Source organism: Ostrinia nubilalis, chromosome 3 (genome assembly GCF_963855985.1).
Source record: "Ostrinia nubilalis chromosome 3, ilOstNubi1.1, whole genome shotgun sequence".
Lineage (NCBI taxonomy): Eukaryota > Metazoa > Arthropoda > Insecta > Lepidoptera > Crambidae > Ostrinia > Ostrinia nubilalis.
In genome coordinates this window covers 4,544,657-4,567,968 of record NC_087090.1, presented here as the reverse complement: position 1 = coordinate 4,567,968, position 23,312 = coordinate 4,544,657, and the positions used below count along the sequence as shown (strand labels likewise).

At 42.8% G+C, this 23,312-nt stretch overlaps 1 protein-coding gene across 1 annotated transcript; it reads right to left on the bottom strand.

Annotated features, from left to right (window-relative positions):
- Positions 1-2,177: 2,177 nt before the first annotated feature.
- Positions 2,178-22,995, bottom strand: LOC135087647 (villin-like protein quail). The gene is made up of 15 exons (XM_063982392.1): positions 22,879-22,995; positions 21,023-21,112; positions 12,954-13,067; positions 12,412-12,620; positions 11,839-12,043; positions 9,327-9,632; positions 8,718-9,017; positions 8,242-8,436; positions 7,543-7,629; positions 7,366-7,459; positions 6,664-6,906; positions 4,119-4,274; positions 3,544-3,650; positions 3,240-3,425; positions 2,178-2,853 (listed from the first exon to the last, which is right to left on the bottom strand). The coding sequence occupies exons 1-15, from the start codon at positions 22,906-22,908 to the stop codon at positions 2,740-2,742; spliced, it is 2,436 nt and encodes an 811-aa protein (XP_063838462.1). The 5' UTR covers positions 22,909-22,995; the 3' UTR covers positions 2,178-2,739.
- Positions 22,996-23,312: the final 317 nt, after the last annotated feature.

Sequence of the window (23,312 nt, the reverse complement as noted above, 5' to 3'; positions counted from 1 at the left end):
TAGCACTCACTGGCGCATCTGCATAGCAAGTCTGCGGTCTATGTCATTGTCTTTCAATCTTGGAATCGGTAGGTAACCCCAAAATCGTGGGGGTTACCAGGGGGTGCCGTAGGACTTACGCCGCCACTGCAAAGATGGCATTGGGAACGGGAACGGGAGTCTACTGTAAACACTTCGAACATAGTAAACGCTTAAGGAGGTTTGCTACAGTGTTTCAAGCTGAATTCTACGCTATAATATTATGTGTGCACTAAAGAACAGGGGTGTAAAAAACGTAATATTTACATCCTGATCCACAGCCAGGCAGCACTCAAACAAAAAGCCATCGCCTCAGTGAAGGTTGAGTCTAGAATTATTCTAGATTCAATCGTAAAGATGAACAAACTCGGAAGGCATGAAAGTGTCCCTGATGTGGGATACCTGGATATACACGGATCAAATGCAATGGGAGAGCCGACAGTCTAGTGAAACTAGGGTCAGAGGCGATACCTATTGGGTCAGAACTGATACTTACCTTTATCTAACGGCATACCTCATGGCCATAATATGGCCATATCCAAGAAGCACAGTGCTGAATGGGAAAGCTCCAACGATATAAGATAAGCATCTCCAAATTATTCCTAAAGGGAAACACAGGGTCATGGAGAAAACTCATTAAGCGGAAATAAAAGGTACCTAAGCCCAAGCAATTACTGGTACGCAAACTGGGCATTATGGAACGAACCACATGTCCCACAAAATAGGCCTGACAACAGAAGACAGCTCTCGAGCATGTGGAATACATGTGGGATCCATGAATCAATACTGTAAGGATGGGTCTGCTTGGGTCAGCATATCCGGCATCAGAAGACTTAGAAGGCTTTCACTCAGACGCTTAATTCATCTAATGAATAGGATTTTTTTGGATGATAGGGAATAAAAAAATGGAGCATAAAGATCCTAATGGGTCGCTGTGGACTACGCTTAGATCTAGCTTAGCTTAGCTTAGGCCCTACATAAGATAACGCAGACAGCAGCAGCAGCTTTGTATCAGCCTTGGCTACTGGCAGTATATCAAGGGATTCGCGTATAGGATCAGGTGCAAGCAACCGACTCGAGTCTTCCCTTTACCCGACTGGTTGGGGGTGGACCAGAGTCGATAGCAAGATGGAGCCTACATGGACCGGTTTGCCCGTAGCTGCCGAGGCTTGCCTGGAAATGGTGAGATGTAAGTGCAAGAAGTAGTGCAGAAGCTGGTGCTGTCTGAAAAAAACAACTAAAAAGGTCACAGCCGTAACCTTTGTGCTCAAAATATCTCCCGTACTATGATTGTGAAACCTCATTTTCCTCACACTTACCTTTCCGTTAAATCACTGGTACAATAGTATGTAGAAATAAAAGTGTTAATTAAAATAATAATAAATCATTAAGACGTTTAGACAAATTAAAGTTCTTTATTTAGTGCTTCCTTCTTATGATATTTTCAATATTAAAATGTATTTAAGCTATTTTCAACCTTATGTCACACACATAGAGTTCAAAATCAATTGACGAAAAAATACAAATTATGGTAGATTGATATGCCAGCAACTCTAAATAAATTCTAAAATAATAATCCTTGCTTGCTTATGAACCAAATAGTATGAATTCATGGATAAAATAAATATTTTTTTCCGATGCGCAATAAAATTCACCCGCTGTGTCCTGAAGAAAAAATTTTTTTCACCTACTTTTTGCGAAAAAAGTACCATACAATGTTATATTTTTATAATCCTGATAAATGTAGCTTTCAGGTCATATTTTTTTTATTAGGTTATCTCCAGTGGTTTAAAAGTAAACGACGTTTATTTAAAAAAATACTTTTTGGTTTTTGTGAATTTTACTCAATATTTCAAATTTTTTGTATGAAAAGGCAAAAAGTTTGTTCTAGAAATGAATTCGCCATCCTTTAATTATCCGAAAATGATACCACACTTGCCCTAATACCCATAGTTTTGAAGATATGGGCCTTAAAGTGAAGCGCGGCGGAAGGAAACTTGCCCCCCCTCCCCCTGCTACCACAGGGGGGGCTCCCGATGTCTACCGACGGAAATCTACTCAGGAGTACCCAAAGAACCACTGTTGCAAAAATGAGCCTTCTATACCAAAGTGGAGGGGTCTCCATACAAATCATTGCACTAAATTCCCTACTAATAAAGGTTTCGTGGAATATGTAAACAAAAATAATTTATTTATTTGTTTGTTATTAATAAAATAAATAAGAACTCATCGAACATGATTAAAACTAATAATTATTATTTATATCCATTCAAAATACTGTTAATAAAACTACAGTCTGTGCAATGCAGATTTTTTTTTTGCGATAAAATGCGTTCATTGGACTACTAAACTCTACATGTGGGTATTTTTGAGACGTTTTATTTGTTTTACTCGTAATGCTTACCTAATGATAAAAAATGTTTCTATACCTCAGTAAAAAGTACACGAGAATATCGATATTTCATATTTCTCCACAAGTTGAAATAACTTTTACACTACCTTGATATATGAGTATTATGATGAAAAATATAATTATTGTCCTGTTTGACATTAAAATTAAAATCTGCTATGTGATGCGAGTTGATATGAACGCGTACACTTCACTTTATTACTATTTGCCCTATATTTATTATCTTACATAGACAAGTACTTCTAGGTAACGAGGAATATATTTGACCGTTTAGGTTATATTGTTTGTTGAGAGGCAAGCTAACGGTTAGATTAGAATAAGCCGACAGCTTTCTTCATGTCCTTCTGTTTCCAAGCGGGCAGGGCTCGGAACTCGCTGTAGGGCATGCCGAAAGTCGCCACGAAGTCGTCGTGGGTCAAGTATAGCTGAAAACAGAACACAATGTATCAGGGATGGCGAACCTTTATGTATTAACGTGCCACTTTTCTAAATATTCTTTTGATGTAGTCACAGACGTGCCATCAAATTAACACCTAATGCTATCAATGAGGTGTATGTAGTATCGTACAAGTGACAGGACCTTACTCTACAGTGGCACTAATTGATGAGGGCAAATACGATACCCCTTATCTAAACACATTATTTACTATTTTATTTTATAGTATATTTTGTGATTGGTAGCGTGCTCTAAATATTGTGGCGAGTGCCATCATTGGCACGCGTCCCATTGGTTCGCCATCCCTGTTCTAAATGGCTGTATACTGTTATTTGAATCGCTGTTTCATGTGTATTTTATATTATTTTTACTTACTTCTTTAACCAAAGGATCTACGTCAGGAGGCAGGTGTTCCTTGGGCCCCCTCAGTACTGCCAGAGGGTACTTCTCATACTGATCGAACCGGTTGGCGCTGTTGCCGCTCTGCAGTGCGCTGTTGCCGCATTGCACTATCGACTTGCCTTCCAGCGCACTGATTATTGCACTAAACGTTTTATGGCCCTGAGAAAGAGAAAAGAACGAAATTATATTGTTTACCAAAGAGAGAAGCTCCGATTTTTCAAAGGAAAATTAGCTCTGTTAAGTTACACATAAAAACAAAATTCAATAGTATAGGTACCTTCCACATAGTCTGTTTCCAATGCGGGAAGAAACCAGTGAAGTTTGGTGGTTCTCTGCCTTGGCTCAGTACGATAATGGGGGTTTCAGGGTCTCTAGCAGCAGGATCTGAAAAGACACCAAGTTGTTGCATTTAAACTGATTTCTTCCAGCTTGTTGTTCGCCTGTCTACTTATCTTGTTTGGCAATAGTATCTTTGATTCTGGTTAGAATAGAATATACTTAAATTAATTAAGTAATCACAAATTATAAACAATAACAACCCAAATAGTAAGTAGGTAACTTTCTTATGGGCGATAAGAAGTAAGAAGTGCGATGGACAGACCAGTTCAAGACAGCTGTGAGTCCCCTTCTGCAGGAGTGCACTAAGTTCACCACCAACCAGATGAGATAGCGTAAGGTTAGCAATATCCGCCCACAACCAAATACAACTCATGACTGTAGTGATGACTACCGCGACCCCTTTGTCATGAATGTAATATTGAGAAGATGTGGGTTTTGTCATTCACTACTGGTACTGGTTCAGAGGTTGGCAAAACTGGTAGATATTTAGGAAAAGCGTGTTTTGTGTCATACCCTGCGCGAGGTAGGCCTTAGCGAGCGCGCGCGCGTCGTCCTTGGCGCGCGGGCAGGCGTGCGCGCCCAGCCACACGAACAGCGCGCAGTGCGCGTCCACCAGCGCCGCCATCTCTGGCGCCAGCTCGTACTGCGACACCGGGATTATCTCCTCGACTGCCGAAAAGATTTTAATGTGACGAGACCTTTTTCTTTACAGACTGGCGTAAAACTGATTTAACCAACTGGGGGCGTAGTGTGTTTACGTATGTCAAACGCATTCGGTGTCGACTGCGTAAAAAAGTGACATGTATAACGGATTGTACAGCGCCCCTTGCGGAAACTTTCAAGAACGATTCATATATATTTTTTAACGCGCTCGCTAGTGACGACGTTTGATGTAAACTCACACTAAGCTCTCATAACTGGAGTTCAAGCTATAGCTGTGTTATTCTGTGTTTTATCCAATTTTAAAGATCAGCAGCCTTTTATTAGAGCATAAAAACTGTTGGCTGCAGGGTCCTTATTAACAAGATTCCCGACTTTTCAGGCTTTAGATGAAGCGAAAAACATAAAATTATCCTTCATTATCTTAATGATATTGCTGCAGGGTGTGTCATTTTCAACCGACTTCAAAAAAGGAGGAGGTTCTCAATTCGACCCGTATGTTTTTTTTTTTCTATGTTTGTTACGCAATAACTCCACCAATTATGAACCGATTTGAACAAATCTTTTTTCGGCGTATAGGTAATACCTCAAGGGTGGTCCCATTTAAATTTAATAATAGAAAAAACAACCCCCAAGGGTGGAAAATTGGGGATGAACTTTTTTATACGCAATATCTCCGCCGATTATAAATCAATTTGAACGATTATTTTTTTGTTGAATAGGTATTATCAAAAGGGTGGTTTCATCCGAATTTGAAGAAAATATTTCACTCCCAAGGGTGGAAAATTGGGGATGAACTTTTTTATACGCAATATTTTTAATTTTTAGTTTTTTTTTGTGTTCACGCATTTGAAGTCGGTTTTTTTTTTTAAAAGTTAATTATAGTCTTTAAATGCATGACGTGATATGATGCTTAACTAGAAAGTGGGGTCAATTTACAGTTACACTTACAAGAGTATTGTCCTGGCACTCCAAGGGAGACGTAGAAGAGACGAGGCGGGAGGGGTTTCTCAACTTCTTTCAGCGGCGACGCCACCAGAAGTTGCCGGCGTTCGCCGAGAGCTGCCCAGAAATCTGGCTTTTCTTTGCCTACAAACAAGATATTGGTAAGTCTTACAACAAAATTTTAACTAAAACACTTTTAAACAAAGGACAGTGACGCTTATTGAAACAGTTATAAGTATTATGCCTTTGTTTTTAATCCGGTCAAGGTCGAAGTTATAACAATCCGGTCGAGTTAACTGCGCACCTCGATGGAATGCGACTCTCTAGTCTCTCGTACTCACCCACACATTTCCCGGCGTTCGCCCCGTTCGTACAAGATCATCAATGTGACGTTCAGGTCCGTAGTTAAATCGACCGGGTTGTAAGTGCTCAATAATGATTAGTCTCCAAACCTTGCATAACAAGCGTATAATCAGCCGCAGCCATGTACTTCGCGACCTCCCGCTCGAATAAAATGATTAGTCTCTCCGTACCATGCATGACAAGCGTGTGGTCAGCAGCTGCCATATTTTTCGCGACCTCCCTCTCATCGCCAGTAGCGCAGGCGGCGCACCACACCCACGCGCGCGCGCCCTCCCGCGTTAACTTCGCACCTCGATGGAATGCGATTCTCTCTCGTACTCACCCACACATCTTCCCGCTATCGCCGCGTTCGTACCAGAGCGTCATTGTGACGTCACGGTCGCCAGGTCCGCAGTTAATTCGACCGGGTTGTAAGTACTCAATAATCATTATTGTATAGTAAGTCTCCATACCTTGCATAACAAGCGTGTGATCAGCCGCAGCCATATTTTTCGCGACCTCCCGCTCGTCGCCGTTTGTACCAGAGCACGACCAGAGCGTCAATGTCACGTTACGGCCGCCAGGTCCGCAGTTAAATCGACCGAAATGTATTGTAAGTGCTCAATAATGATTAGTATGTCCGTACCTTGCATGACAAGCGTGTGATCAGCCGCAGCCATGTTCTTCGCGACCTCCCTCTCGTCGCCAGTAGCGCAGGCAGCGCACCAAACCCACGCGCGCGCGCCCTCCCGCAGCACGTAGCACGCGCCGCGCCCCCCCGCGCCGCCGCCCCCGCGGACTTCCACGCCGCGGGCCTCGCGCGCGTACTGCCCTGGTTTTAAGTACTCAATAATGATAAGTAAGTCTCCATACCTTGCATAACAAGCGTGTGGTCAGCCGCAGCCATATTCTTCGGGACCTCCCGCTCGTCGCCGTTTGTACCAGAGCGTTAATGTGACGTCACGGCCGCCAACTGTCGCGCTCGCACACTCACTGCGGGCGCCCGTCGCCCAGACGCGACAGCAATATAATTACGCGCGAGCGATAAAGAGCTTGGGGTCATTGGACAAAATTCTAAGTGCTCACAGACCGGGCTTTAGTATGTCCATACCTTGCATGACAAGCGTGTGGTCAGCCGCAGCCATGTTCTTCGCGACCTCCCTCTCGTCGCCAGTAGCGCAGGCGGCGCACCACACCCACGCGCGCGCGCCCTCCCGCAGCACGTAGCACGCGCCGCGCCCCCCCGCGCCGCCACCCCCGCCCCCGCGGACTTCCACGCCGCGGGCCTCGCGCGCGTACTGCCCTGACACGCGGATCAAGGCGCGGGAAGGTGCTACCACTCGACGACCGGTTGCTAAAAATGATAAATATACGGTCTATTCAGGCGACACTTTGGTGTCCTTTGATTACTCATTGATAAGATGACCTAGGTGATCAAAGTAAACTTCTTCACCCAGGTGATCTTATCCATGCGTGATCAAAGGACACCAAAGTGTCGCCTGGAGTTCACTTAAATCATTTGGGTGATCTGATCTAGGATCTAGGTGATCAAAGCGGAATAGGCCCAGTGAATCGTTCTAAACGAGTGAAAAGCCAGTAGCTGTCATCTGTTTCTTTGCTAAGAAACGTGTCTATTGATCGAGAACGAGGTTAATACTTAGACGCGCTTTAGCGCCTGCTATGGGACTACCCACTCGCCCAGCGACTAGACAAAACTATCGAAACTATGCACAGATTATTTAATAAAATCATTAATCTGGCAATGAGACTACGGTACATAAACTTTTAAATATAAGTAGGTAATGTAACTTACGATCGTAATCAGTGGCGCTACCAACGTAAGTGATCATCCGGCCTTTGAATATTTGAAGGAAGTGTGCCGGTTCCTTGCCTTGATAAATCCAAGCCTGGTGGAAGACACAAAATGAAATAATTACAACATGAAGACAATAAATACATCGAATGGGTATATGCAAGATCTTGAACTTACTTGGACGGGAAGACGCCCCAACTTCACGTAGAGGTCTTTGGCTTCTTTTGCGCCCAAATTCCTCAAATCATTTGGAGAAGAGCCACCCTGCAAAATGGAAGAAAACCAGGCTTGTAAGTTCCCGATTGTTTGCAAAAAGCAGATAAACAGGGGACTTCGTAAGACATGTAGTCTTCACACGTTTCACAACAATCTCTTTAGGAGGCTATCCATTCAAAGGAACGGTTCTCTTGTATTGACGTCTTCACAAAACTCACCATCCAGTAGTAAAGTATGGACTGGTCCCCCGTGGGCGCGTGATACGTGTAAAGCGCGATGTAGCAGTCTTGATCGTAGAAGGCGGCGGCCTGCGGGCGCTCCACCTCGGCCAGGGCAGCGCCTGCGCCCGCCTCATCCTCGCCATGCGCCGCACCGGTCGTCTGGCAGGCTCCATTCAAGGCAACAGACCTCATATTGACGCAGTGCCAAAACGACTCACCATCCAGTAGTAAAGTATGGACTGGTCCCCCGTGGGCGCGTGATACGTGTAAAGCGCGATGTAGCAGTCTTGATCGTAGAAAGCGGCGGCCTGTGGGCGCTCCACCTCGGCCAGGGCAGCGCCTGCGCCCGCCTCGTCCTCGCCATGCGCCACACCTGTCGTCTGGCAGGCTCCATTCAAGGCAACAGACCTCATATTGACGCAGTGCCAAAACGACTTACCATCCAGTAGTAAAGTATGGACTGGTCCCCCGTGGGCGCATGATACGTGTAGAGCGCGATGTAGCAGTCTTGATCGTAGAAGGCGGCGGCCTGCGGGCGCTCCACCTCGGCCAGGGTTGCGCCCGCGCCTGCCTCGTCTTCCCCGCGTACACGCCAAACCCGGAGCGCGCCGGACCCGTCGTCTGGGAGCTGAGCCTGGAGACGAAGTGAGAGTTTCTTGCTACTCATGGCCAAGTGCTCTAGTCTTAAAAATAGGGAGTAAATTGGCAAGGAATTTCGATCATCTTTCTGTCCCGTGATTGGGCCGTCTCTATGGTCTATTGGTAAAACCACCGCCTGGTAAGACCTCTCAGAGTCCAGGACCTAGGATTGCGAATCTCAGTGCGGGCAAAAAAAGTAACACATCCATTTAATAATTTTACGCTGACGAACTGCGTGAAGTATTGGATTTTCATAAATGAACTTCAATTCCTTACTTCAGCAGCAAGCCAAGAGTTAGTAGCGAGGCTGACGGCATCCAAGCGCGTGGTAGCAGACCGCGCAGCTCTCAGGCGAATGTCACGGCGAGCGTCACACCAGCGCCACGCGCGGAACATAGCAGCAAACTCCAGAGGTTCCCTGCCAGCCGGCACCAGCGACACTGGTCCCGAGTAGCGCCGGGCGCGGGCGAGGCCTCGGGCTGCTGCTAAGGCCCCGCGCGCCGCCCCGCTGCCGGTCACGTTAGGCCCGACCCAGGCCCAAACGCCGCGGACGCCGCTGTCCACTACGTAAACGCCCTGAAAACATGAAGAAGAGTTGCTTAGATTACTTTGTGTCGAACTTAATTCTACACCTGTATACTATCCGTTCGCGATAAGTTTGCTGCTGGCGATATGACGTCACGCGAAGGGAAGCGTCTATAACTATGGCAAACTAAAAAAAATATTTTTTATTTAATAATATTGATAAAAATTACGTATTTCCGTAAAATAAGACACATTAATTGCGTTTAATCACTAACTAATTGCGTTTCATCGCGGTTGGAGGAGGGGACGCGCATTCCACGGACCGGCAAACTTAGCGCGAACGGGTAGTAGAGTACTCACATCATCAGCCATGTCAGCTCTGTACAGCGGCGCTCTCTTGACCTCTTCCAAGCGAGCAGCGGGCCTCTGCGAGGGCATAGTGACGAGCGAGACGCGCTGCGGTTGCGTGACGCGGTAGAGACGGGCAGGACGCGGGGGGTCAGCGGGGGGTGCGGCGGGGCGGACGGAGCGCGAGCGCAGCTCTAGCAAAGTGTCTAGGAGAGTGCGGTCCCCAAGAGGTAGCGTTTGCTCGTAGCCGTCGTGCGCGATCGCGATTCGACGAGCCGTTATGCCCTTTTCAGAGCCGCGGGCCATGCGGTAAGCTATCTGCAGACAAAAGAATTTAGCTTGCCTTAGTTTCATAGCGAGTGCAGAATGGTCCACTGCTGAAAAATGATAGGTAGATAGGTTAATTAAACACTATTTATTGTTCCTAATCAGCGGTTGCAGCGTTATGGCTCCACCAATTAAATTGAAGCCAGTTCTCCCATAGACATCATCACACTTTAAATTATGAACCTTTCTGGTAATCCCCGCGATTTTTGGGATTTACTTTGCTATTTGTTTTCATCAATCAATCATTCAGCAATCGTTCTTCCGTAGATTTTCGCTAGTCTATATTTCGCTTTTATCGCTACGTACCTTAGCCCCGAAGATCTTCTCAACCAGATTAGCCGCCCGTCCCAGCCACAGCACTAGCAGCGCCGCGGTGTCCAGCACGAACACGCCGTCGGCCGCCAGCTGCGCCCACGACACCGGCTCCAGCTGCAGGTACAGAAGCCCGCCGCCGTTGATATCGTCATACCTTAGCCCCAAAGATCTTCTCCACCAGATTAGCCGCGCGTCCCAGCCACAGCACTAGCAGCGCCGCGGTGTCCAGCACGAACACGCCGTCGGCCGCCAGCTGCGCCCACGACACCGGCTCCAGCTGCAGCAGCACCGGCCGGCGCCCGCGCACGCGGTACAGCCGCGCGCCGCCGTTGATATTGTCCGTCATACCTTAGCCCCAAAGATCTTCTCCACCAAGTTAGCCGCGCGTCCCAGCCACAGCACTAGCAGCGCCGCGGTGTCCAGCACGAACACGCCGTCGGCCGCCAGCTGCGCCCACGACACCGCCTCCAGCTGCAGGTACAAAAGCGCGCCGCCGTTGAAATCGTCATACCTTAGCTCCAAAGATCTTCTCCACCAAGTTAGCCGCGCGGCCCAGCCACAGCACTAGCAGCGCGGATGTATCCAGCACGAACACGCCGTCGGCCGTCAGCTGCGCCCACGACACCGGCTCCAGCTGCAGGTACAGAAGCGCGCCGCCGTTGATATTGTCCGTCATACCTTAGCCCCAAAGATCTTCTCCACCAAGTTAGCCGCCCGTCCCAGCCACAGCACTAGCAGCGCGGCTGTGTCCAGCAGGAACACGCCGTCGGCCGCCAGCTGCGCCCACGACACCGGCTCCAGCTGCAGCAGCACCGGCCGGCGCCCGCGCACGCGGTACAGCCGCGCGCCGCCGTTGATATTGTCCGTCATACCTTAGCCCCAAAGATCTTCTCCACCAAGTTAGCCGCCCGTCCCAGCCACAGCACGAGCAGCGCTGCGGTATCCAGCACGAACACGCCGTCGGCCGCCAGCTGCGCCCACGACACCGGCTCCAGCTGCAGGTACAGAAGCGCGCCGCCGTTGATATCGTCATACCTTAGCTCCGAAGATCTTCTCCACCAGATTAGCCGCGCGTCCCAGCCACAGCACAAGCAGCGCCGTGATATCCAGCACGAACACGCCGTCGGCCGCCAGCTGCGCCAACGACACCGGCTCCAGCTGCAGGTACAGAAGCGCGCCGCCGTTGATCATACCTCATACCTTAGCCCCGAAGATCTTCTCCACCAAGTTAGCCGCGCGGCCCAGCCACAGCACGAGCAAATCCCACCACCACCCATGGCCATACCAACCTCGCGGTTATTGTGGCCGAATCTTGAGAGATGCGCGCGGAATTGCGGCTGCCTAGGGCAGATTGCACTCCACCGCGCGCAATGCTTGACTCTCTACAAGTTCTTTATTCTTCGTCCATTTGTCCCTCTTTGCCACTCTCCCCCTTCATGCACAGCACGAGCAGCGCGGCTGTATCCAGCACAAATACGCCGTCGGCCGCCAGCTGCGCCCACGACCCCGGCTCCAGCTGCAGGTACAGAAGCGCGCCGCCGTTGATATCGTCATACCTTAGCTCCGAAGATCTTCTCCACCAAGTTAGCCGCGCGTCCCAGCCACAGCACGAGCAGCGCCGCGGTGTCCAGGACGAACACGCCGTCGGCCGCCAGCTGCGCCCACGACACCAGCTCCAGCTGCAGGTACAGAAGGACGCCGCCGTTGATATCGTCATACCTTAGCTCCGAAGATCTTCTCCACCAAGTTAGCCGCGCGTCCCAGCCACAGCACTAGCAGCGCGGCTGTATCCAGCACGAACACGCCGTCGGCCGCCAGCTGCGCCCACGACACCGGCTCCAGCTGCAGGTACAGAAGCGCGCCGCCGTTGATATCGTCATACCTTAGCCCCGAAGATCTTCTCCACCAAGTTAGCCGCGCGGCCCAGCCACAGCACGAGCAGCGCGGCTGTATCCAGCACGAACACGCCGTCGGCCGCCAGCTGCGCCCACGACACCGGCTCCAGCTGCAGCAGCACCGGCCGGCGCCCGCGCACGCGGTACAGCCGCGCGCCGCCGTTGAGAATGCCGCTGCCGCTGCGTAGGATCCTGGAATTGAGGTGCATTTTTGAGTCAAATATTTTTCTATTAGATGACATACCTACAGGATACCCCAAAATCATCATCAGCCAGTGACATTTTATTACTGGGGGTAAGTAAAAGTAAGAGAACGAGATCCTCTCTTTCCATACAGCTGCGGTCGCAGCTATTTTAGAATGTAAACGGGCGGCTAATCTAACTCTGACACCACCTTCAATGTGCCCTACTGACAGACAGACAGAGGTACAAGTGCTGCCCAGTCGTGGATATGGGCATGCACCCCATGAATGGTCACAAAAGAGCATGTAAAATACACAGTAAAGAATTTAATTTTGGTTCTTACCTACAGATTTTCAGCGATTGTGTTACGAACTTACCGAATCCCATCTCGGAAGTAGGAAAGGAGTCTGGGCGTCTCCTTGGTGGAGGTCTCGCGGTGCACGACGACGGGCCCGCCGAGGTGCGCCGCGAGCTGCGTGCCGCGGCGCAGCGCCAGCGCGGCCAGTGCGCCGCTGCGCTCGCCGGCCCAAGCGTGGATGTGGCGCTCGGCGAATTCGCCGCTGCCGTTTTCTTTTATTTCGCGACGCTGTTAGACATTGTATGATGGATAAATCAATTTGATGCTTCAAGATTGTATTAACGGACCCCTCTGAGTGTACCGAGATCTTTTATCTACTTGTGTTATGATGTGATGACGGTAATATGGTGGCAATACTCTATTATAAACATCTCACGTCAATAAATTTTTATGGTAGAGAAAAGAATAACATGCACTATTACTAATTAGTTCGTTCTATAAGTAGAGCCTCTTAAACCGTGGGGGTCACTGCACTGCACCTTTAGATAATAAAAATCTACTGTGATATTATACTGTTCAAATCGCATTTTAATTATTTGTTTTGGGTTAGTTCAATCTTACAATGACATCCGGCCCAGCAGGTTGTCCAGAAAGCGAAGAGGAGTAGATGAGGTAAGCTTCTCCATCGTAGAATGTGCCGTAGTGGGTGCGAGGCAGCATCTCCGTCCCTGACTCCTGTAATAATGGATACACATTAGGGTGTCCCATAAATGGCCGAAAAAAATTTTTTTTTTGATATTGAAATGCATACCCTCTATTTCTTTTAGTACTACTCAGACTTAGTTAAATACAAAATTTCATCTTCCTATGTCAACATTAACCCGTGCCGACTGAGCTCTGAAGATTTTTAAAAATGCTGGTTTTACCCCTTTGGTTATGTAGCTTAATCGATTAAAATATTTAAATTTTATAAAATATTTATATAAAGAAGATATCAGACAATATATTTTACCTTTGAGGGTCCCTTTTTTACATTCTGGATACAGATTTCCATGCTCCTGAATATTGGCCTGATTTTTGCTACACTGTGCCTAGCAAAAATAGCTTTTTCTCTTCCTTTGCAGTGATCAAACAATGTATATCTTGCATAAGCTTTATAGCTCTCTCAGCTGTATCATTAACTACCCTTAAAGAAAGCACTTTTTTGCTTTTAAATAGGCAACATCTTCATCTCATTTAGAAATGGGTCTCAGGGGAAAATTCTTATCAATTTTCAATGGAAAAAATAAATGTATAGTCTTGACAGACACTAAATCACTCAATGGGTTTCCAGCAACAATAAATAAGGCAGTATTATTATCAATTCATTAAAAACATGATAAAAAAATTAGTACTAGTCCTATTTACCATAGAAATTATCATACCTTCTTCAGATGGAATGTATATCTTCCCAGAATCATACATACTCTCTCTTTGTACTTTTACTACAGTATTGACGGTGTTTGTTCATTACCTTCATCATCAAAGAGTGATAAAACGGCAATTTCTTCTGACATGAAGTAACAAAGATTTTGACTAAACTTGCTCAAGGCTGCTTTGGAAATCAATTTGTCAACACTCTCATATACCTTTTGGAAAGTGGATGTCAAGAGTTCCTTAAGGCTTTCATGAGAGCTGGTAAGTTGGTCGTGATGATTAACCGCCGCCGCACCGCTACTGCCGCGCAACATGTTTCGATGCAAGTCGGCACGGGTTATCGTACTCCAAATAAAGTAAAAATTTATTTCTGAGTGTTTTAGAGGCAAACGAACAAAACTAAGACCTATGCGTTACAAATTTAAAACTTTGAAAATTATGGGACACCCTAATACACATACATGAGAGACAAATACCAGCTAGCGAGTAACGTCTGTGTTACACGCGCAGTACGCGCACTCGTTCGTGCATGGTGCAATTACCAAAGCATGCAAGAAGTAAGAAAAGTCCTGACGCATCTCAGTGACGGTATATCACACGACACCGCTCGATTATTACTTGTGAGTCACGATAAGATTTTTTGTGTACAAAACGCTTTCAACAGTTTATCTTTGACTTTTTAGGAATTTTTCTTTTCATCAGCCGAGTATTTTCTTCAGAAGTTGAAAATTTTACGGTCACGAAAGTATTGCTGTCTTTTTCCGTTCTTTTTTGTCTTCGTCTGCATCTTAGTTTCCTACTTAACTGTATATTTCTAAAAAAAATTAATTATTTTGATTTACCATTGATCTGGATTTAAGTTAGTAATTATTTAATAAATAGGAAGGCGGCAGTTGCTTTATTTTTTAAATCCCGTTGGTTGTTTTTAAAGAAAAATTGTTGTTTTTTATTGAAGCAAAATATAAAAATAACTAATGAACTATAGTGTTCGGGGCGGCTCAAGCTAGCTTACTTTTGTTTATAATTACTGCCTGTCTTTTTTATTCCAAATGTTCATGTAATCACAGGTGATGGAAAGTGCAATAATTGTTAGTTTTCATGTAACTCGTCTCAGTTTCGAGAAATGGTTATCTCATTCGTATAATCACATCTGCAGTGGACCGCGTCGGCGCGTGCGCATTCGTCTTGTAAGTAGTCTAATATTGCGTATTTAGTATGACAACTTGTATTTCATTAATTAAACCTTAGTCTTAAAAAGAAAGTATCAATTATAGTGACGGTCAGTTTAAATCAACATTTGAGTGTTCTTTGAATCATTAGAACTATTCTACGTCATTTCTGGTGATTTGGAATATTACTCCGATCAATATCAATTAAATGACTTCAATGTTATGTACAGATCCAATTTACAGTAACGCGATAATAAATTATTGTGAATAATGAGAAGTCCGTATTAATCCACTAGTTATCATTGTAGTTATGTGGGTAAGTATATCAGAATCAGAAATTCATAATTCAGACTGTTGTATTTGCTGCTAAAGTTGCAGCTTAACCGTTCATGTAATCTCGAACGAAGAAAGCGGACATTTATCTACTTACTTACAATAATTTAGCTTTCCAGCTTTTATTGCAGTCATATCATGTTTAGGTTTCTAAGCTATGAGCAGAGTGCAGACGTATAATGAGATAGTTGGGAGAAAGTAGGTGCATAGGCCTCTGGACGAATTGTGTTGCAGTGATGCATTGCATGGGTTTTCCTTAGGTCTGCCTTTGTCTCGCAGATGTAATCAGGGTTTTGAATAGGTAAGTAGTTAGATGCAGTTTGTTGTAACAATAGACGCTGGAAAGTAAGCATAAGTGGATTTTAAACATGAGGACAAAACTTTTTCAGACACTAAGTAAGTGCGTTTATTTACATAAAGGAGAGCAGCCTTTTGGGAATGTCTAGCAAATGAAAAAATCTACTTAAAAAAACCTATCCTCCTAAGAGCACTAATTTTTGGTTTGTAAACAACGGTAAGTGGAGCATACCTACTTAGAAGTAATGAATCATTTGCAAGCTTCTGTCACCTCACCACGTATTTTAAGTAGAGCCTCGATTAATGCCACTTTTTATTAGTCTAACTTTGGAAAGGTAGAGTTAATCCTTTTGTTTCGTGGTAAAAATTAGGACGTCGCCTTTTTATTTGCTTTGAGTTTTACAATATTTATGCTGTTACTATGTAATTTATAGGTTCTGTAAAACTTAAGTGCTCTACTTTGGTAGAGACATTGTCGAAGTTTTTTTACATTTGTTTGGAAGTCGGAGCAGGCCCTTAATATTATTATAGTATTGAGTATTGTAACACAATCGGTATTTTCTTTAACCTAATTCCCAGGAAACTTAAACAACTGAAATAGCTGTTCTCCCAGACTGTCGCGGTCCGTTGCCGCCGGATCCTCGAGTAGCGGTACGACGCAGAATGAATCATCTCGGATTCTGCCGTTACAAATGTATTATCGGCTGCAGTCATTATTTGTTTCATTTCATGCAGTCCAATTATTTAGCGCAAACACAGCGTTCGTGAGCCCATTCAACTGAACCAGCCAAGGGTGAACTGGATCTGCACTCATGTCTGCTTTTTGTTGAGGACGTTGAAAAACTGTAATGATAGTTGGAACATGGACACCTATTATTTAGAAGATTCTGCGAAGTGTGAGAAGCATGACATTTTATAGAATAGGTGATGGGAATCGAAAGATCGCTCGTGCTATGTGGTAGCAAATAGGTATAGCCTGATTGAATTGATTTAATAAACTTAATGAAAAACAAAAAAGTCCCTGAAAAATATTTGATGCCGAAGCTTTTGAAACTGAAAATTATATGAACCAATACGCATTGAAAACTTCAGATGAGTTGGTCATACATATGCTTATGGTTAGAATTGACCATTACCTACTATAACTTACAATAGAGCTTCACGGAATCTAATCATGCAGATTACCTAATCTAAACAATAGGTGTGAAACCGTATCGGTGTAAAGAGGTTGTTAAACATAAAGCTCCACATGGGATATCCACACGTGAGTGATCAATAAAACCGAACAGCCTTTATCTTATGCAATCTAATATCGCGCCATGTCACGAGATATCCGCGAACTTTCGTGATTGACACAATATCGCGTTGTTACGCAACGTGTAACAATTGGGCTCGAATGGCCTGAACTGGTTCAAATTTTAAGTTACTACTCGTACTGAAATTTCTGCCATAAGTTGATGAAAAAACTATGTAGGTATTCATGAAACGAAACTTCTAAAGATCATGGTAGAGCAATGGACAGAGTTGGGACTCTACTAAGTCTCTACATAATGATATGAGGATAAAGTAATGTTTGGAACACTTAGCAGTTGGTTACCAATTCACAGTTAAGTTAAGCTAAGGTATTTTATTCAATTACGTGTAAGCGGCTCAGAAATAGATGCATCCCACTCAGCATGCATCTCTGAGATATGCAATTTAGTGCTTTCCGTTGGTCTAACTTTCTCTTTGGTCGTTATTTATGGAAGACAAGCGAAAATTTATGCCCTGACATTGCTAGCTATGCGAATTGATTTATTGCTTTTGATGCGTAGCTACAGGCTTATAATTATTCTTTTATAATGCACAACATGATTGCAAGTATTGCAACAGCATAATTAATCACTCAAATATAAAAACTGCAAAAGTTACACGATTTCATTGTGACGTGCATTAGCCTCCACGTTATTTAATGTTTACAATCTATTCGCCACTTACACAATAATTACTTAAATAGACTGTCATTGCACAAAAATGAAATCACTCAGACAAAGGAACAAAATGCCTCGTAATAGTTACTGAAATTTACCCGAACTTAAAGACTCTTGAAATCGATTTTTCAGCGAGTTAAAAGATTTATGAAATTCAATTTGTTTTGTGTCATTCAACCCAAAGCAATAGCAATACAGAGGATACTAATATAATGAACATTTAACTATTAACGCTACAAAAGACGGATTAATTTTTCAAGAGATTAATTAACTGTTAACCTATTCTTACTTACTTACTCCCACGTACCTAACCAACATTGGTTTGGTCGCAAATTTTGGCGTTCGCACAAAACGCTGTGGGTGATTGTTTATCAACTCTGGTGGGAAAGATTTACATTTGACCTTTCACATGAACCTCCGAAACAGAGGGATCTGCGTACATCATAAACAATGTGTTGAGTAAAGGCATTCTCACGAATTTAGGTGGAGTCGATGTTGTATTGTATGTACCTAACCTACTGTTGTTTTTTTAAATAACATTTTACAGCCGAGAACTATTTAAATTGTCACTAAAATTAGTATGCGTTCAAGTGAACCATTTCACGATACTGAACTAGGACATACTTTTGAAATTACGATTAAAAGAAAAATAAAATCATTGGACCTTAAAATTAAATAATGATGACACTAATCAAACTCGAATTTACCCATCAAGCCGTATTAACTAAGAAATCATTTTCCTTTGCAGCCTAAAAAGACCGTCTCCGATTGAAGATTTTGTAACAAAATATAACTTTTTACTAAAAATGGTCACGAACATTGTGATTACCTCAAGAAAAAGCGTCTGAAATAAAATTTTATTACCAATTGTACTTGTCGTTTCTTTAGAAATTGGAACTGTTATTTATTAAAAAATAATCGCTTTTGGAGCATCGGCTTGAAATAACCGTTCACTGAAAATTCTTCGAAGAAAAGAGACGGTGGAAAAAGGTAATTAAACTTTTGTAGGAAATGTGATCCATATCGAAAACCTAACACATTCATCAGTCTGTAGTCACCAAATCAAACTTTATATAAATGTGAACGTGCACCTTTTTCAATAAAGGTTCAAGCTTAATGCAACCTTAAACACCTAATTACTTAGAACCTAATGCAGAAATAGCCATTTTACAGAAGTTTCAAAAATAGTAAATAGGAAGACCACGTCTTCATAAAAGCCTTTATTATTGTTTTTCATCTTAATTCTAATGAAAGTGAAATCGTACCTACTCGTAATAGACTAATGTAAGGTGTTGTGTCAGACATAATTATACACGTATCCGTGAGCAGTAACGTCTCCGTGAGCGTTATGTTCCGTGATAGGTCAATATAAAGTTCGCATTTGGAGAAAACGCGGCTTATTTGCGGGCCACATTAGTGTTGTCATAGCTGGGCACCGTTAATCAAATAGTTAACTTCGTTAATCGTTAAACCGTTAATAAAAAAATTAACTTCGTTAAACGTTAAAACGTTACATTTTGCAAGATTTAACGCAAGTTAACGTTAATCGTTAATCCGTTAACACATGATAATAAAACGAAAAAAATAATTGCATGCATGGTTAAAATAATTTCGAAAGCTTGTATCGCGCTGTCGCGCATGGAATTTATTCCTCTTTTATGTTTGTGCTACAAGCTTTCGAAATTATTTGAACCTTGCATGAGTACAATTATTTTTTTCGTTTTAGTACAACTGCATTTCAGAATAAAAGCTAGTTTTTAAAGAAGTTTTTTAATTATTATAATTTTATTTTACACTTTTTAGGGTTCCGTAGCCAAATGGCAAAAAACGGAACCCTTATAGATTCGTCATGTCTGTCTGTCCGTCCGTATGTCATAGCCATTTTTTTCCGAAACTAAGAGCTATAGGTAGGTACTGTTGAAACTTGGTAGGTAGATGTATTCTGTGAACCCCATTAAGATTTTGATGCAAAAATAAATAATAATAAATATTGGGGCCTCCCCATACTTAGAACTGAAACTCAAAAATTTTTTTTTCATCAAACATACGTGTGGGATGTATGGATAGGTCACCAAAAATGATATCGAGGTTACTAAAATATATTTTTTTCTAAACCGAATAGTTTGCGTGACAGACGCTTCCAAAGTGGAAAAAAAGTTGGTCCCCTCTCTAACTTCTAAAATAAGAAAATAAAAAATCTAAAAAAAAAAAAAAGATGTACATTACTATAAAAACACCAATGAAAATTGTTTTGAACGAGATCTAGTAAGTAGTTTTTTTAATACCTCGTAAATCGTAAACCGCTTATTACAGCGTAATCTTTCATACAAATAACTTAAATAAAAAAAAAAATATTTCATAAATCAATGGTACGGAACCCTTTGTGCGTGAGTCCGACACGCACTTGGCCGGTTTTTAGTAGTATCTCAATCTCAGAGCCTTGGTTCAATTACAATACAATTTAGCACCAAAGTGCTCGAAAAGACAAATCCAGCAAACCCAAACTCAATAAGTTTCCACCGTTTCGTTTAGGAATTCCTATGGCCACCTCCTGATTCCATCATCAGGACCCTGGAGATCTTTTAGTACTAAAGTGCTCGAAAAGACAAATCCAACGAACCCAAATTCGATGCGATGCCGCCGTTTCATTTAGGAGTTTCTATGGCCACCTTATGACTCCATCGTCAGACCAGCTCAATGGTACCATAACATTGCATTGTCATCGTACTTACATAAGTATACCAAATTTCAGCTCAATCGGTTAAGGAAAACTGGTCTTAAATTCAGTTGCAAGAGTTATCCCACACATACTAACAAGTGTCGTTAGTGATCTGGTTACAAAAACTGTTGTTTTGGGTTCTGGAAGTTCTGGAAGCCCGAACGTACTTGTCAGAACGCGTTTTTCAGCGTGTCTGCCGTATCTTTTTGGTAAATAGTAGGTACTGGATTAACGATTAACGGACTTAGGATAATTTAACGGAAGTTAACGAGTTCGTTAACATTTTTTAAAGTTAACTTAAAAGTTAATCCGTTAATAGAAATGTTAACTTCGTTAATTAACGATTAACGGATTAACGAGTTAATGCCCAGCTATGAGTGTTGTTAGCATTAAACGAAGTCACGATCGCTCGAGATTCATCTTATTTCAAATGATAATTCTTCAGTACTCTACCACGTTACTATAGATAACATTACCGTGACTCTACCTTATTTCCATTTCAGAAAAATACCAAGGTATGTAGAGCTAGGACACTAATATTGGAACAGGTAGTTAAATAGATATTAGCAGCGCAATATCATAGTCTTATCCTTCATTTTAAAAAAATGCGTCTATTTTGTGTTATAGACAATTCAAAAATTTCAGTTCTGTAGGTAAATGTAATTTGGGCAGTGTCGTTGCCTCTATCTAGGCTGTCTACGAAAACACGAGCGATATCAAGGTCGTAAAGAACTCATACTTTCAGGAAACCATGGGATTGAGTTAACTGCTTGTTGAATTACTCACCGATATCCTCCAGACGAGGAAAGCAGTGTGGTCGCGCGGCACGGTGCGGAACGCGGCTTCCGCGGCGCGCGCGCTGCCGCCCTCATCCTCCTGTCGTGCACACACACTTATTTAGCATTTCTTTAATCAAAACACACTAATTACAAAACGCTACAGCTGCTATCGCCAATTAGTACTCTCGTCTTCGTTGCAGCTCATTAGTATGAATATACGGCGATGAAAAGTTATCTAATGAAAAAAAAATATATTGGCGCGATCAACACGCCAGGGAAACATTATTAGAATGATTGATTGATTTAATGTGTGTTTACACTCTTAATTGTTTCAGTTTACCTATAATTGAGTATAGATCAATTAGAATTTCAATAGGATTATTTAGTTCACCGGTCGGTTATAGCTCCACATTAATTGACCATTTTGCGTGTGCCCGATGCCCTTCCGGGAAAATGCTATTGGGTTGATTGACTGAGCACGTTGAATTTTTTCACTTTTAATTCATTAATTTTTTGCAAGTACCTGTTATGATTTTAAAATAATAATGAAATATAATAAGGATGTATTTTCAGTGCCTAGTAAGTTTTATTCATTCAAGTGTTCATAATATAATTTAACGACTTCAAGTCGTTACTTTCGAGTGCCCAATTAGGTGCCAATACATTTTCCTAGGAAGTAGGAATAGGTATAAATTGTTAGTGATGAAAAACGATTGAATGCGGTGTATCAAAGGGTGCGCCAAGGCAAGGCCGAGGGTGTGTTTGGGAGCCGTTCGCGGTCTAGAGTGGACATAATGGCACAAATGAATGATGTCACATTCCTAGGCTAGCCATAGATACTCGTAGGTACAATGCAAGGTGCGGTTCCATTCAATTCAAGAAATCACGTAGATTTTTGTCAAAGGACCAAACGTTAATCATGAGGACGACTATAAAAATTGCTATTGCGCCTTCTTTAGCACAAGCAAACATTAAGTAATTACTTAGTTATAAATGGCTTAACATTTTCAGATTAATATGTTATTAAAATTTATAAACCCGAAGTCCTATTAAGTATTGGCTTCAGCAATAATTGTTGATAAGTCTTCGATTACAACACACTTAAATCATTTTTTTTTGTAATTTCAATTCGTTATTTTTGTATTTCATTAATCTAGTTAAGTATTTTATATTGTAATAAATAACTAAAATTGTCTTCTGTTAAAATAGTAGATTGTGCAAATGAATTTTCTACAAACGTTTGTAATTGCAGTTTCTACATACAAGCCACTTTATTTGGTTTTAAAATTAATTAATGTTGTCATGCTGATGAAGGCGTAATGTTAATATTTGTAAATATTAATAAATGGGCAGTGTTGAATTTCTAAACTTAATTAGTTGGTGCACACTTTTACACTTGCAAGTAAAAGTTTGATTACGGCATTTAATAGTGACTGTCATCATTTATTATGAACCTACCCACTTCGGAATAATTAAAACGAAAAGAAAATTTAACATTTTAATACCTAATTAAAGAGTGCATTATTAACCACTCAATGACCTGAAAACATGCATTTCAGTTACTTTAGTGTAGGTATTACGTTTTATAAAGTTTGAAAAAGCTAATTATTCCGCAAGAATCCTAAATTAATAAGAGGCGCATTGTTTGAACACTTGAAGTGACTGCAATTGTGTTCTTGCGCTTCACTAATTTCTTCTTCTATGTTACCTCTTATTTGTAAGCCTTATAAATAACTCTAAAGCCTAGAGGTGTAGTTAAAGCACTTCCACAATATATGAAATATCTTTGAAATCATTCACAGAAACAAAACATCACACTTTCAGTTTCAAACACTGTTTGTATACAAATATCGTTATGTTTACTTGATCAGCTCCTATCTCCAGAATGTGCATTTTCGAACTGACGGTCAGGCGCGAACTGGCCCCATAGAAGCGTTCGCGCGAATAGCTCTGCCGCAGCTCGCAGTCGGCACCACACTATCGCCACTCTTTTATGCTCTTTGCTATCGCCAGTAGATCAGCGAGGCGACCGCGACGTCCATACACTCTCCACAGACTAACTACAGGCCGTTCGAAACGATGCAAAAAAGAAAATTGTTTCACGCTACTTGCGCTTACATATTTTAATAAGACAGAGACGAATAAATTAATTCTCGCGAAAGTCTGGGCGGCTTCGTATGCCGATTGATGGGTGGCGTGGCGCGTGCCGGACTATCACATTTTCATCTACATTGGCTACTGACTCTTAACGGCTTAATTACAGGCACCAATTATTGGCGTAATGGAATAATCAATGT

What these genes read in the sequence shown, in the direction of transcription:
- LOC135087647 (XM_063982392.1), bottom strand. Translation starts at nt 22,908, where the DNA reads ATGCACATTCTGGAGATAGGAGCTGATCAA. An exon ending in TGGAGATAGGAGCTGATCAA is followed by an intron (nt 21,113 to 22,878) that starts GTAAACATAACG and finishes TGTGCACGACAG; the next exon opens with GAGGATGAGGGCGGCAGCGC. An exon ending in TAGATCCTTTGGTTAAAGAA is followed by an intron (nt 2,854 to 3,239) that starts GTAAGTAAAAAT and finishes TTCTGTTTTCAG; the next exon opens with CTATACTTGACCCACGACGA.